The 16,649-nt window shown below is 40.5% G+C and overlaps 1 protein-coding gene across 1 annotated transcript in view; it reads left to right on the top strand.

Annotated features, from left to right (window-relative positions):
- Positions 1-16,649, top strand: part of prkg2 (protein kinase cGMP-dependent 2) — a 28,209-nt gene that overhangs the window by 6,887 nt on the left and 4,673 nt on the right. Inside the window, exons 4-12 of the mRNA XM_046385909.1 lie at positions 1,060-1,173; positions 2,666-2,771; positions 3,782-3,845; positions 8,819-8,896; positions 11,096-11,190; positions 11,656-11,724; positions 14,523-14,621; positions 14,822-14,975; positions 15,806-15,942. Of these exons, the coding sequence (XP_046241865.1) occupies positions 1,060-1,173; positions 2,666-2,771; positions 3,782-3,845; positions 8,819-8,896; positions 11,096-11,190; positions 11,656-11,724; positions 14,523-14,621; positions 14,822-14,975; positions 15,806-15,942 (916 nt within the window). The remainder of the gene's footprint in view (positions 1-1,059; positions 1,174-2,665; positions 2,772-3,781; positions 3,846-8,818; positions 8,897-11,095; positions 11,191-11,655; positions 11,725-14,522; positions 14,622-14,821; positions 14,976-15,805; positions 15,943-16,649) is intronic.

The following is a 16,649-nucleotide window of genomic DNA, read 5'->3' as shown; positions in this document are numbered from 1 at the left end:
TTGGTAGTGTAGTCAGCCATTCACAGACAAAATGTCCTTGTGTTGTCTTCTGCTGTCTGGTGATGTCTAGACAGCAACTTCTCACCCTGGACAGGAAAATGCAGTAGTACTGCAAACCTTCCCACAGAGTTACTGTAACAAATGTAGTTCTGACACACTCAGATATGTCCAAATATGACTAAACCTAATCATATTAAAATGACCACATTTTTTAAGACAAGCAAGAAAACTTGACTAACAGCAATAATAATCTGAAAAGGAACAATGAATCTGTTATGTCTGAATCCAATACAACACTTCCTTCAGCCATGTGAATAGTTTCTAAGGCATTAACATTGTTAATGATTAAAAATGATTCACCAATGAAAGCCCTTGAAAAAATCAAACAGCATCAGAGGTTAGTGATTATAATCTCATAATGAGGTGTTTAATTTGAGCCATCAACTGAGCAGCAAATTATTTAATTTCATTGTCACATACAGTCCAAGTGCCCAAAAGCTCAGGTAATGTCTTAGGTTGTGCTAACAGTGGGTACACACAGTAGGAGAAAGGTAAGGACAAAGGGACAGCCGCATTTCATGTTTCCTTGTCTTATGTAAAGGCTTTAGAAACTTAGTGAAGATACTAGGTACTAGGTACTGTTTTTCCTCAGCATACATCTCAACAGGGTTGGCCATAGGAGAAATTATTATCACTATCATATGTTATACAATCCAGAATTAATGTTGCAAAGAGGCTCTTAAAATTGTAAGTTTACAGCAAGTACAGGAAATGAAAAGTGCAGGTCTGCCTGTACTTACTTCTACTGAGGCTCTTTAACAGAGACCATATACCTGCGTGTGTGTAGGTATTTTATATCATGAAAAGCACAAGAACATTTTTTGTGATGTTGTAGCCAAAGGAACCTCATAAGCAACCTGATAGGACCCTTGTCCTGTGTCATATGAACTGACTATAACTCAAATGTCATTCATGTCTTTGTCTCCTGTGTCTTTTCATCTGTGCCCTAAATGTGGCCTTAAAAAAAAACTATTGATTGTCCTTGTTTCATATTTGCAGATGGGAAGCTGGATGTGTTTCAACATAACAAACTGCTCACATCGATAACAGTGTGGACCACGTTTGGAGAATTAGCCATTCTGTACAACTGCACACGGACTGCATCAGTCAGAGGTTAAAATTTTTACATTTATACAGAAGAAAACTGCTCCTAATCAGATTGTGCCTCTACATTTTCTGCATCAGGCTAAAGCGATTCTTCATACTGTCCTAGTGCGACCGAACAGGCCGCCGGTGTGTCCACATTTGACATTGTGGTATATGTGCTCAGACGTCACATAACAAAAGTTTAATGCTGTGTGTCATTACTACCTGTTGTTGTCACCTTAACTGTCCATTCATATGAAGCGTAGTGGTGTCCCAGTACAGCACTTCATGAAGTTAGACTCTCCACACTTCATCAGTAGTATGAGCTGTTGCTTTTACGGTCAGTAATGAAGTGTAAAATCCGAAGTTCGGGGCCATCGCTCAGTCCATAAGAGTTCCTAATTCCTAGAGAAATAACAGAATCAACAACTTGCAATACTAAATGAAAACAAAAAAATTGCAATGATTTTATGACAGAGAGGAGCAAATTGCATATTCATCATGTGAATGTTGTGGATTATTTTAATTATCTTCACAAGGTTAATTAACAGCAGACAGCACAACCACTCACAAAATTGTCACTATGGCTGTGGCTAAAAGATGGTAACCACGATTGCTGTGATCCCAGCCATGATGTACAGTGGAAATTAGTTCCCCATCCTGTCCAGCAGCCTTAAACATCATATTGTCTTTTATCCCCCCAACACACCCATAAATATAACCTGTAACTTCTATGGCCTTCATCTAGGGTGTAGTGCCTTCTAAAGCCGAGAATCACCTGACAGTGAGAGCAGGAGAATCAGATAGGTCATTTGACCGAAGTAAACAAGCCTTTGCATGGATGTGTTGACAAAGGCTTTATAAGATATCCACAGCTTTGCATTCTGATTGGTTTTAACCTTCTTGGCATTTGGAAAGCACATACCATGTACTATGTGAGTGCTCTTTGTCCGGGTTTGTATATTTAACCAAGTAATTGACTGGTGGCCATTCAGGAAGGGACACGGTGTTGACCTCAATATTCAGGGTGAACTGGGAAAATCGTGACAGTTTAACAAGACTCTGAGAGGATTTTACATGATAACAGATGAAGTGGATAAAGGGGAACTCTGTTTTTCCTATCACGTTAAACTTTCACAGCTACTTCTTTCTTCTCCCAACTAACGCTTGTTTCAGAGTTTCTGTAGCATTTATTTGACTCACCACAAAGATAGAGGACAGATTATAGTGTTTTTCCCACCTCCTTTGTCCATCTGACAAAAACAAAACAATATATCATTTGTGGTGATGCACGGGTTTAATTAAATTAGAAAATGGAAAAGAGATATGTGGAGAGAAAAGAAAATGTTCTTTTTTGTTTCACACTATTCCATCATGGTTATCAGTCTACAAGTCTTCCTCTGCTGCTGATAACAGCAGTGGCTCTTTTTAGATTTAATAATCAGGTTAACAAGTTTATTGAAAGATCAGAAGCCGGAGCATGTTTCACTTACTGATGGATGTAATATTGCTTTTACAGCGGTGAACAAAGTGAGGACGTGGGCTTTGGACCGCGAAGTGTTTCAGAACATCATGAGGAGGACGGCTGAGATGCGTCACGAGCAGTACCGCAACTTCCTCCGAAGGTTAGCCTCAAGCTGTAGCCATCACCTTATTGTTAAAATTCTTGTAAGTGATATAGAACAAATAATTCCTCCCCTGATAAAAATGTAATGGCAAAAACAGAGGTGAGGAATGACTGATTTGATGCATGATATATGATTTTAACAGATTCCCACTAGCCAAATAGAAAGCACATTCTAGAAAATGTGGTAGAAATATTGACAATGAGCACCCACATCAGTTAAATAGTTAAATAACCTAATAGTACAGGAATTCCCCAAAAACAAAAAACAGACAAAGTAAATGGGATAAAGGGATGCTGCTGGGCAGACTAACACAATTAAAGAGTGCCCTTAAAGGCTACTTAATTTTGGACAAATTTAAATCAATACGTTTTGTAGGGGCAGGAACACTCTGAAACAAAGTCATTGTAACAGGTCCTCGATACACCATTGGGGGCCTAATTTATTAGCAGTCTGTCGGACTCTTACACATGTAGCAGATACAGGGCAACATGGGATGCCATTAGAATTTCTTAATGACCAGCTGATATGTCCAACATTTAATCTACATTTGTGCTCTGAATTAGTCTGGCTCGGACGGTCACCACCACCTCCTGCAGAAAATTTTAAGAGAGAATCTGCTTTTAATTCATCTGTCTGCTGTTCAGTGAGTAGGTAGCATACTAACACAACGTCTAAACTATGAGCATGATGGCTAAGAACAAAAACAAGAGACTAAAGAGGCAAAAAGCTGCAAAGAATTAGAGTTGAGCAGCAGATTTGGGATTGAGAAAACAGTCCAAAAGCATTGTAATATATGAATTTTCATACAAAATTTAACTTTAGAAATAGATGACATCAAGTCTAGATCATGTAGTTGTGGTTAGTTACATTGTCCTGGTGTTTTATTTGATTAGTGGTGATATAGGAATTCTAGTTTTACATGAAAAATCCCTTTTGTATATTAATTTGTATTATCATGTACATGCAGAAACTGATGGTCGTCATATGTGTTTTGTCTTTCCTGTCAGTGTGTCACTCTTGGCTAATCTACCAGAAGACAAGCTAAGCAAAATAGTGGACTGCCTTGAGGTGGTAAGTTATTCTGTCTGTCTATCTACATTTCTACAGGAGGGACAATTAGACTTTTCACTGTATTGCCTCAGTATTTCACAATCCTCTGGCAGCTCATGGGAGCTCCAGCATTGCAGATAGCTGCTGTCAAAATATCATTACCATTTGGCCATATACCATTACTGCATGTCAGCATATTCTTTCTACCTCCAGTCAGCAAGAACTCACAAATTACCTTGTTGATGAACAGAGCCGATATTATTCCTGTCATCACCGGGCCCTGTATATTGTTACCATAATTATTTGACCAAGGCCCCAGAAAGTGTTTATTCAAATGGGGGACGAGTGATTTCTTAAAGATGTGCGAGTGACAGCCTTTTGGTGTAAGAACAAGTGTGTGAAAGTGGATGTGTGCATAAGTGTGTGTGTTGAAAGATGCCAGAGAACGGCTAACTCCAGCTCCTCCATAAGCAGTATGCCGGTATTCCGGTAAGGAGGAAACGGAGCAGAGCTTGACAGCTTCAGGTCAAAAACAGCCTCCCTCAGCGTCTTTTCACAATGATAACTTCAAGGACGTTCTTTGCTGTCGCTGGTTGTCCTACTGCTTTCCACTACAAGAGAATTTCCTTATTCACTCATTTCTGATGTAGCTGATTTTGTTGCCTCTCTGGGGGGCAGCAGTAACTTAATAGTGGTGCAGATGTTCGTTGAGAATCTGCCAGATAATATTGAAGCTTCTTGTCAAACAGTGGGGGAATGGAATTTGGTGTGTTCTTGTGTGTGTGTGTTTTTGACCATGTATAGTATGACAGTGTGTGTGTGTGTGTGTGTGTGTGTGTCAGGTTCTCAGTCTGATCTGCAGATTGGAACTTAAACTGGAAAGCTTCAGTGGCAAAGAAGGTGCTCTGCTGAAAGTAAAAACATGAAATAGAAATAAAAACAACAAAAACATCACTCAAGGTCCTGACATGAGTAATTTTAAAAATGTTGTGACCCCTTTACTAAACCTGCAATTTCAATCTACCAATTTCCTGAAGGCAAAAAATACACAAAAAACTATTATTGTTTCAAAAGGGGGGAAAGCTTGAGATTAATGACATTTGAATCCCACTAAAGAGGAAAAAACATAGACACGTCTTAAGTATATCATATTTACTGTTTGCTAAAAAGAAAGATGCTCATGCTAAAATAAACACTGGTTGTGAGAGCTATATGATGCTATATGTTCTAGTGTGTGGCAGCATGACAGATGATAAGCCTGAATAACAACATTACATGCTCATTCAGATAGTGAGCAGTTCCTGCCTGCTGCATCTATTTCATATAATTAACGCTAAATGGACCAGTGCATACATGCAATCCTCTTGTAAAATGGCAAATTGTTGTTATACTTTGTCTGGTTTTTGTCCAGATTAAACAAATCAAGGTGTGAGGTGTTAGATTGTAAGCCTCACAGGTGTTGGAGGGTGGACTTTGTATTAAGTGTTTTTTGAGTGTTTCTGATTTGCCTCTTGCCCATGGTTGAGGTCTACTTTGGTTCAATAAACTAAAACTACTATTTCCTTAAGTTTAGGGAAAGATTTTCTTTTGTGCACCCAGTTGCTGGCAAAATAATATTAAAGTTCCATCCATCCATCCATTTTCTATACCGTTTATTCGTTGTGTGGATGCTGGCGTCTATCCCTGACTACGGACAAGAAGTGGGGCACACCCTGAACTGGTCATCAGTCAGTAACAGGGCTGACACACAAAGACAGACAACCACACACTCTCACACTCACACCTAGGGGCAATTTAGAGTAGCCAATTAACCTAATGTGCATGTTTTTGGTATTGTGGGAGGAAGCCGGAGTACCCGGAGAAAACCCACGCAGGCACAGGGAGAACATGCAAACTCCACATAGAAGGGCCCAGACCGGGATTTGAACCTGGAACCCACACGTCATTTTAAACCTGGAATGTGGGACTTTTTTCATATTAATGAACATGTGTTACATTCAAGTCTGTGTCAAACAGGTTCACACAATGCTGATTGAGCCTATCGCTGCTAGACAAATCTCTTTGTATTTTCCAGTCTAACTGATTTTTTAAATCTGATGTCTGTAATGAATTTCCCATACTAGTGCACTAGTAGAGACACTTTTTAAGAAGGATTGGATTGCCAAAGCAGAAGTTTTGAACAACTGCAATAACGGAGTAACGGAGTAGGCCACAGGAAATAGCAGCACAGCTGACGCCGGTTGTGTAATTACTTTCACTGCCAGAAGAGGGAAACAAATTTCCACACTGCATGTTTACAGCGAAAGTTTCACATGGTATTCTTATTTTTTTATTTTTTTTACTAGCAGAAAGTTAGGAATTAATGAAGAGATCAGCACCATTTTCACCTATTTAATATATGGCCAGCTGGCTAGCTTAGCTTAGCACGGAGACTAGAATCAGGTGGAAACAGCTAGCCTGCCAGCACCTCTAAAACTCACCAGTGAACACATTTAATCTTTCTTGTTTCATATGTACAAAAATCGAGGTGTACACACTCCACAGACTCCAGAATGTTGCAAATATTTTGCCAAACCAGTTCTTCAAGAACGTTTACAAACAATTAGTACTGTTATTTTTCTGTCCACAAATGCAGACCATGATTTGACACTCAGCTGCATGCACTACAATTGGAAAAGGGACCGTATAAAATAGGATGATACGACATACAGTATATGAACATCCTAGTATACTGTAATTAAAAATGTAAAAAATCTTTTTCAAAAAAGCATTTGGCATATTGTCCATAAATACCATTTCTCTGCAAAATGGGAAAGACTGAAAGTAACAGCTGTCATATTTTACCCCTTTTTACATCACTCATGCATGCTCGTGACATGACTGATATTTCAGCAGCTCCTTGGAGGCAGGGTGATGCTTTCAAAGGAGCTGCACAAGACAGCTGGTCCACCTGGGATCTGCTGATGACTGGGCTGGTCTTAAAAATAAGTTTGTTCCTTCCTCTTGCTTTTGTATCTCTGTCACTGGAAGCAGAATGAGATGTGCAGCTGAATATGTGCTGTGACTGGTCGATTGAACAGTCACAGCACAAATAGGACGACAGCATCCAAACTCAGCTCACACCCAGCAGAGCATTATTGGCTTTATCCAGCACTGACATGAGCAAACCAAATTAGAGCAAGTTGATGGTAGAGATAAGACAGAGAGGAATGTATGTGATTGTTGGGGGTCGGAGTACTTGAGTACCTTAAAGCTTTTTTATTAAAATATCCTCTTGCTTTCCTAAAAAGGTCAATGTTTGGCTCAAGCTCAGGATTCAGCCTCGAAAGCGTGGCATAACAAACCCGAGACACAATTCAAAAGCTGTTGCTCCCCTCCACAGTCACTGTATCATCCAGACAGTCTTTATAAACAAAACCATGGCATGTTGTCTCTGCTGTCATGGACGGGCGTTAAACTAGGCTCTCCTGAAGCGTAAACGGGACGTAAACAACCTTGGACGCTCAAGGAAAATGCCACTTGTGTCAAGAGTTTTGACAGTAAACACCAGGGAATGTTTACGCATGGTTGCTCTGATTTGTTTGTTCACTTTTCGCCAAAATCCTCTATAGTCAAATGGATTACAGCCGCTGTCTCAGCCGCGGGAATTTGGCACATGTCCCAGAGAGCATTTCATCGTGATCACCTTCTTCCTTTGCACTACCCCTTCTTCACCTAAAAGCGTTAAAATGAAAGGTGATCTGGCATGTCGCTGACTCAGCTGTGGTCCGGATGGTTTGGTACAGAGAGAGTGACTGACAGCGTGAAGCGAAGGGATCTGTCTCTGACGCAGAGTTGAGTGGACTGAGAGAATATACTGCACATCAGTGCTCAGTGGGTGTCATTCAGTTTTATGATGCTTGTAAAACTCAACTAAACACTGAAACAAAATTTCTCAGTCAGGTGCGATCTTCTGCACATAACACTCTTCTGTGTCGTGTAAATGATCGACCTTCCTACCGAGTCTGGGTCTTGGAGTTTCTGCAATTGATAGAATAAAGTATTTGTTTCTGATCAGCTAACAGGTGTCAATTCAAGACTCCTAAATAATTACAAGTTTCTTGTAATTATTTAGAGAATGTGAAAAGTGAGAATCCTTGATGAAAACTGGCTAGCTTTCATTTCTAGTACTGGAAGAGTGTAACAGAACATGTTCGAAGCAGGTGTTTGATTGTTAATGTGCCAAAGACAGGCAGAGGCAGAGAGAGAGGGAAAGCTTCTGTGAGTTTATGTAACTGAAAGAGAGAGGTGAATATCTCTGAGAGATAGCACAAGGTGATATGTATCTCTGCTGGAAAGATTGTATTCATTTTGAGAAGAGATTATCTGTGATATTTCTCTTCATATGCCCAGGTTAAGTCGAGTCAAGTCAAGCAAATTATCACAATCAGTCGATTTCCGGATGGACAGACATGCATAGACCAATACAGTGAAATTACAATCAGAGTGACGTTATCATAAGCAGACAAAAACAACAACAATAACAACAAAAAGACAAAAGACAACCTGAAATATATTCTCATCTCAAGTCAGTTTAAATTGAATTGTTTGGGAACCGAAATGTGTTATTTCAAACTGTGTCGCTGAAATTATATGGCAAATCTTGACATTATTAATGCATACACACCATGAATACACATCACTGTCACATTCCTATTATAATCCTATTACCATACTCATTAAAAGGCCCACCTGACAGATATTAAAAGCTTCATAACCTATACTTCACGTTTCATCACTCCCATGAGCAACCAAAAATCCCTTCCTGATGAGGAGGTTGAGAAGCTCTGAATGACAGAGCATCATTGATGACTGAACCCGAGCTCTCATCCCGCAGGGGACCGGCTACCCGGAATCAGACCAGCCAGGTCGATGGTTAAATCAATGTAATGTTTCAGTTTTGACTGTTGTTGTCCTTCCCCTCCTCACCCTCTTCTCTCCCCCCGTCCCATTAGGAATACTATGATAAAGGAGAGTACATCATCCGGGAGGGAGAGGAGGGCAGCACCTTCTACATCATTGCACAGGGAAAGGTAACGTGTCTTATACACTGTAAGAGGTGACATGAACAAGCACACAAACAAGTCGTTTAGCTTAGGACTTACGTATGTCAGGACGCTCAAACTGCAACTCTTGAAGAAGAATAAAGTAAAATATTGTTATTGTGAGTGCAAACCTTCATCTTTCTCTCAAAAAGATAAAAAAAAAATACCCTGGTTGGGGGAGAGAGTTATTTTCCATCGGTTCTAACACATTTATTCCCACATTTAGTTGTATGTTTCCGTAAGTGCAGTTTTGGCATTACTCGACTAGTAGTTAATATCAATAGAGATGGTGATATATCACTACCTTTGCACACACACAACAAATAAATGAATGAGAATAAATACTGTAAGCATTATACAGACATGCTGGGGGCAGCATACTGCCGGATATGGGTCTATAATACTAATTGTTAACGTTGGCACACTAATGACATGCTCAAAATGACAATGCTAACATTCTGATGTTAAGTAGGTATAATGCCATCCATGTTCCCATCTTAATTTAGTATGTTAGCATGTATGTATTTATTAGCATCAATAAGCACAAATTGCACTTTGTAGCTGAGACTGAAGGGAATTTCGTTAATTTTACTCATCCATAAACCAAAACCAGAGTGTTTCCAATTCATCCTGAGGCAGACATGAATGTGAATGAATGAACTATCCAACAGCTGTTAAAATATTCCTCGAGACCACAAATGTGAACCTTGTGGTGATGTGAGATGATAAAGTCAGGGGATCACTAAAGTCACTCGGATGCAAAGTGTGAGAACCAATAAAGTCCATTGTTGAAGATATTCAGTGTCAAAGTGGTGGACTGACATTTTATCTCATGGCTAAAAAAAAAAACAATGATTGTACAATTACGTGAATAAAAATGACTGTAGTTGGAGAGTCAACAACATAAAGTGCAAACATCCCATACTTACAGAAAAAGTCAACTCTTTTAAAATAGGTCTTTTTAAAATTATTTCCCTTGGTTAAGATAACATGTTATTTATAGGCTGCACTGCAGAGATTTCTGAGCCTTTTCTAGACACTGAAACAATGACACTCATTAGGGCCAGAGACACAGGCCTTAATCCTGTCCTGACAATGATAAAATAAATTCTTCAGTACTTTGGTGAGACAGTACCACCTAATGTCTGTATTATACTGATCAGGATACTGACTGAGCCTTTCTTCTGCTTTCATTCTTCTTCTTTCCACGTCCATGTGGTTTTCATTTGAGTGTAAACAGAAAATGGACATTGTTTTACATCTCACCCCATGTCTGAAATCATGCTTGTATCATAATCATATTCAACAACACACCAGCTCAATAGTCCATAAAACAAAATGCTGGTCAGACTGTATATGAATCTGGGACGTGTTGGGCTGTGACTCACCCGTCTGTCTGTCTGATAAGTCAGAAACCTGACACTGGAGCATGAGGAGAGATGGAAAGGGGCCAGTGCTGTCCATAGGGGACTCACAGAATGCCATTATGAGTCAATGTGAGACAGCAGCTCCTCAGCACTAAGCTAACCAATCCAGAGAGAGACACATGTTGTTTGGGAGGAAGGGTACTAATACAGGAAATGGCTTTACCACCCCCTCCACACCTTCGCACCCCCTGACCAGGGAGGGAATAAACTCTGAGAGTGCCTTCCACCAGGAAAAACAGGGGAAGTGAAGGTCACTGAGGTCAAATGGGACACTTAGCTAAATCACACCCCAGCCGTTACGGCTGTGATGTCATTGCGGCATTTCTTCGGCAGGATGGTGCCACGAGTGGGATGTTTGACCTCGACTGGGGTGGGCCACTGGTTTTTAAAGCCTCACAAATTAAGAGGAAGTTTCACAACATCCAGGCTGCAAAGCTGCTCCTCTATTGGCAGCAGTCTGAAGAACGGCAACCAGAACAAACATTAAAGCCGTCTTCCAATCAGTGAGTCTATTTTGACAGCATGTCAAGAAAATACAGTGCATCAGCGCCACTTAATAACTCATAGCCCATCATGTTCCAATTACTGTAATTGAATATGTCAATTATTTCAATTTCTTAGAATTTTAACTTTTTTACAATGCTCGTAAAAATATTTGGAGAAAATTGAAAGCACCTGTAAAAGCTACATCAGTGAACTGGAGACAGCAGTATGAGGAAGTGAAATACACTTTAAAGATCCAGCTAACTGTGCTGTGCAGGTGAAGGTGACCCAAACCACGGAGGCCCACAAGTTGCCACAGATCATCAACACATTGCAAAAAGGAGACTACTTTGGAGAGAAAGCACTTATAAGGTAAAAACATCACAAACCAACACATAATGTCCTTTTATTCCTGCCTCAGGATTTTCTGCTTGAAAGAAACACCGTCTTAGTAGCCTGTCCTACTTAGTAACTTGCACTTATACTGACAGCAGGACCGACAAAATCTTCTGGTGAACATGTTCAAAACTGAACTGTTCAAAAAGAAAATAAGAAAATGTGCAAGTTAAGTTTAATTGTATCAACATGCATGTACAGTCCATTAGTATTCTTCTTTAATCTGCTGCCTCATTACTGTTGATTTCTATTTTAATGCAGGTTTTTGAAACTGTCTCTTCATCATCTTGATTACCGTGTTAACAACTGTATTGAAAATATTTTAGGCTTACAAAATGTTCCATATGTCGATTCTTCTGGAACAATGAAATCAATAAACACATTGTCAGAGTCATAAATGTGTTTTATGAGTGATGTACATCTCTCTGGTGTCTCTTCCAGTGACGATGTCAGGTCAGCTAACATCATTGCTGAGGAGAATGGGGTGGAGTGCCTTGTCATTGACAGAGAGTGAGTATACTTTCATTTGAAGTGTAGTTTTCCGATCTGATGGACAAAATATTGTTCCCTTTGTAATAGAAGGTTATCAAGTAGCGCTTTGGACTTAAATTTATTATTCCAACCAGAGCATTTGGCTTGTTTTTTTTTTTTATATCCTTACTGTGAACACCTATTTCATGATATTACTAAAGTACAATGGAGGTTTCTACAGACAAAAGCACGGATGTGCCATGGGTTCACCTGTGTCACCCATTGTGGCCAACCTCTACACGGAGGAGTCTGAAAGCAAAGCACCGAGCTCCTTCAGAGGAACATAACGTAGTCATTGGTTTAGGTATGTCAGACCCCTACTTCAAAACCCCAGAAGGCTTTCACTGAATACATCAACTTAGTCAGTTACATTAAATTCACCAGGGGTGAAATAAATTACCATTCCTGGATTGTATGGTGCTCGTTGAGGATGATGGAAACTTGAACACTGAGGTCTATCGGAAACCCACACACAGAACAGAACCTACTTTTTGACTCCCACCACCCATTGAAACACAAACTTGGAGTCATCAGGACCCTACACCACTGGGCTGAGAGTGTTCCTTCCAAGGAAGAGTGAAGAGAGATGGAATGCATACATATCAGGGAAGTGTTAAAAATGTGTTGCTGTCCAGACTGGGCTTTTGCCAAATCAACTAGGAAACACAGAAAACAACACCAAACTTCAACTACTGATGAACAGAATAGATGGAAAAATGTTGTCCGCTATGTGGCGGGGTTGTCTGAGAAACTCAGAGGGATTTTCTCAAAGCACAACATCTTGACACACTTCAAATCCAGCAATACCCTCAGGAAAAGAACGGCCCATCCTAAAGACAAAACACCTACAGACAAACTAAACAACGCGGTATATGTGGTAAAATGCAGTGAGGAGTGCTCAGATCTTTGCATTGGCGGAACCAAACAGCCACTTCACAGACACATGGCACAGCACAGGAGAGTCAGCTCATCTGGACAAGACTCGGCTGTAAATCTGCATCTCAAGGATAAGGGACACACCTCTGAGGACTCTAATGTTCACATTTTGGACAGAGAAGATTGATGGTTTGAGAGAGGTGTGAAAGAGGCCATCTATGTCCAGGTAGAACATCCATCATTGAACAGAGGTGGTGGTTTACAACATCAACTTTCAGCCACCTATAGTGCAGCTTTGAGATCCCTCCCCAGATGGTTTAACCCCCATTTGTACCATCCCTCCTGTGGCCCTAACAGCTCACATGATGGAGTGGGACAATGACTCGCTAATGAGTCACACCTTGGCTCATGTGACCATAATGACCCACATGATGGCACGAAGACCATGACAAGACCACCTCCAAGGTGACAACCCCACTAGATAAGATAAGATAAGATCAACTTTATTCATCCCACAGCGGGGAAATTCACTTGTCGTGGCAGTTAACAAGAACAGAAAAGAGTACAAAAAGCAAAAAGTGTGAAAATCAGTTTCAAAAAATATAAAGAGTTAGTAAAATAAAAGTTTTCAACTAAACACTGTACAATATACAGCTATATGCAAGTCTGCATAAGGGAGGAAATGAGGACTAGACCATAGAATTATACAGTCTAACAGCAGTGGGAATGAAGGACTTGCGGTAGCGCTCCTTCCTACACTGAGGGTGTAGCAGTCTGCCGCTGAAGGAGCTGCTCAACTGTCTGATGCAGAGGGTGAGAGGTGTTGTCCATGATGGATGTCAGCTTGGCTAATGTCCTCCTCTCACCCACCTCCTCCACAGAGTCTAATGGGCAGCCCAGAACAGAGCTGTCCTTCCTGACCAGCTTGTTCAGTCTCTTCCTGTCCCGGTCCGTGCTGCCCGGTCCCCAACAGACCACAGCACAGTGAACAGCAGAGGCTACCACAGAGTCATAAAATGTCTGTAGCAGGGGCCTGCACACTCCAAAGGACCTCAGTCTCCTCAGAAGGTGGAGGTCACTTTGGCCCTTCTTGCTATGTGACCAATCCAATTTATGGTTGAGGTAGACATCCAGATACTTAAAACTGTCCACCGAGCCCTGGATGTTCACCGGTGTATGTGGTAGTGTGGTCCTTCTCCAGAAGTCAATCACCTTCTCCTTCATTTTAAAGGTTTAAGCACAGGTAGTTGCGCTCACACCAGTCCACAAAGTCCATGATGACTGACCTGTACTCTGTCTCATTCCCCTCAGACACACAGCCAATAATGGCTGAGTCGTTGGAGAACTTCTGGAGGTGATTTCTGCTGGTGTTGTAGGTGAAGTCCGAAGTGTGGTTAAATAGCTGGATTTTCCCCTTCAATCTCAGAACTGAAGAAGCCTTTCAGATGAGAGGTGAACCGTCTTCAACAACCTAAAGATATCCAGTTGCCTTTGCTTCTAGCACTTCAACTACCATGACCCAGATGACTGAGAACCTACATCGAGACATTACTAAAGACAGTTATGAAGGAAAAACTGAGAAGAAATGCATGGTGACCTGCTAGAGAAGGGAATTAACACTGAGTGAGATTTATTCCACAATATGTTCTGACAAATGTTTGAATTCTGGCTGAAAATGACAGTTCCACTGTATCCTCCTATTAACACAACAAAATGGGATCTTCTTTAGCAAACATACAATGGGGTAATTTTGATATTTATCAGTTGCTGCTCAACACTGTGTGCAAAACTTTTCTCTTGTCCTGATTGCCCCTTGTGATGATGCCCCTCAGTTGAATCAAAGCAGTCTCAGGCAACATTCCAGTGGTTGCACTGTTGATGTGTGGTTGTTGTTATTCTAGGACATTTGATCAGACAGTGGGCACCTTCAATGAGCTGCAGAGATACCTCCAAGGCTACGTGGCAACACTTGATCGAGATGACAAGAAGAGACATGCCAGGTAGGTGCAAGTGATCTCAGGTCAGAACAGTGAACGAAAAGGTATGTTAATTTTTTTGTTTCACTTTTGTAACATAATAAACTTTTCATTTTTCTGAAAATAAAAATATAAACATATTGGAGTTTCTCATACTTTAAAAATCCATACTTATTATTAGTTGGTTAGAATGAAGCCTTCTCTCTGTTTGTGTCTTTATCCAGGAAGAAGTCCGTGTCGCGTCACCAGAGTCAGCCGCTGTCGCCAGACGTCATCCAGCTGAAGGACATGGTGTCAGCGTTCCCTTCATCCAAGCCCTTTGACCACCTTGAGGTCATTGCTACTCTTGGTGTTGGTGGATTTGGACGAGTTGAACTGGTGAGACCTGAATATAACACTGGTCCTATGTTTGTGTTGTATTCACACCGTGCAAAGTTATTCAAAATACAAGACAGGAAAAAGCAGTAACTTAGAACTGCAAATATTTTTCTTAAATGTCTGATATATGCAGCTTTCCAAGTGTTTCAACCATCCATCCACCTCAACCTCCGGCCTATATGAGAATCTTGTGGCTCTTTATACGTTGTTCATCATTTCCTTACTGGAACTCATGTACTCATGTGTATACATAAGTTGCGCATTGTTTTGACATTATTAACTATTTGACCAAGGCCATGGTTTTATCCTAAATCTAACAGTTTTGGTAGATAAACCTAACCAACCTGGACTGTTTCACACTGTTAGCTTACATCACGCACTTGAGGACATTGTCTGCTTTCAGATCCCATGTGAAATAAAATAAACATAGCAACCACAATGCACAAAAGGTGCACCAGTGAGCAAGCTCCTTTCTTAACATTTTCTTGGGGACCATGTTCTTGTCAGAGATGAGACATGCCTCGACTTGTCATAGTAGGACAACACAGCTGTTATCACTGACAGTAATGATGGCTGAATTCCATTCAAGTCACCATGCATAATCCCATGGCCCTGGAAGACTTAAATGGAATCCATCAGGTTTTGCTAGCACATATGGCTTGCAAGAGCTGTTTTAATGTCCATGTGGAAATACAACTATGGTTTTAAGATGCACCTGAAAAACTGAGAACCTATCTTTCCATATCATGAATTACAGCTGTACTTTTCCTGTTTTGACAAGTGAAAAAAGTCTGTCTTGTGACACACAAACCTGTTATTTCCATCCACAGGTGAAGGTGCGGGACAAGGACATCACCTTTGCACTAAAGGTCATCAAGAAGAAGCATGTTGTGGACAACAGGCAGGAGGAGCACATCCACTCGGAGAGGAAGATCCTCGCTGAGGCTCGTACGCCTTTTGTTGTCAAGTGAGTGCTCAGCCTCCAAACCATTTCCATTTTTTATCCTACATGATGAAGCTTTCCTCTGTTAGTCTGGGAAAACAGTGCGGTGATTATTAGTAATTTTATGAGATCACAGTAAAGGCCTCGAGGAGACCCATCTTTTCAAAGGGATGGAGTGGCAGGGGATATTGAGATGTCTGCTATGAAAATGTAGTTATTTATTATGAAATATTGGAGCAGTAGCTTTTCTGTGCCTTTCGAGATTACGATGATCCAATTTCACTGTATGCAGTGGAACAGACTCAGATATTAAAGCCATTCTTCACCTTCTGAAATGCTCCTCTTGCTGACATCCTCTTCATACAGTATATGTATTTATTTGACCTTTTTCAGATGTTTTAACTATTACCTCTCTGTATTTTTAATCTTCTTTTGAAGACCAATGGAAGATGAGATAAGATTTAGTGTGATATTGAACCTGTACATGCTCCTGGGTTGATATTCGCTGTTTACTCTCAAAACATTACCACAAGGATCAATTAAAATCACATTAGCTCAAAAACAGAGCTACAATTTGCACAATAATGTCTTTAAACATATTACAGTCCACTGCAGTACATAGCAATAATTACCACTGGGGCAACATTAATCCATTTAATCATTGTGCTTATTGTTTATGATCTGTTTAGCATCATTAATTCTCTGCCTGATTTTTATATGTAGTTCACCAG

This window comes from Scatophagus argus, chromosome 4, assembly GCF_020382885.2.
Source record: "Scatophagus argus isolate fScaArg1 chromosome 4, fScaArg1.pri, whole genome shotgun sequence".
Lineage (NCBI taxonomy): Eukaryota > Metazoa > Chordata > Actinopteri > Scatophagidae > Scatophagus > Scatophagus argus.
Note: the sequence above shows the minus strand (reverse complement) of the source record. Positions and strands in the feature narration are given on the sequence as shown.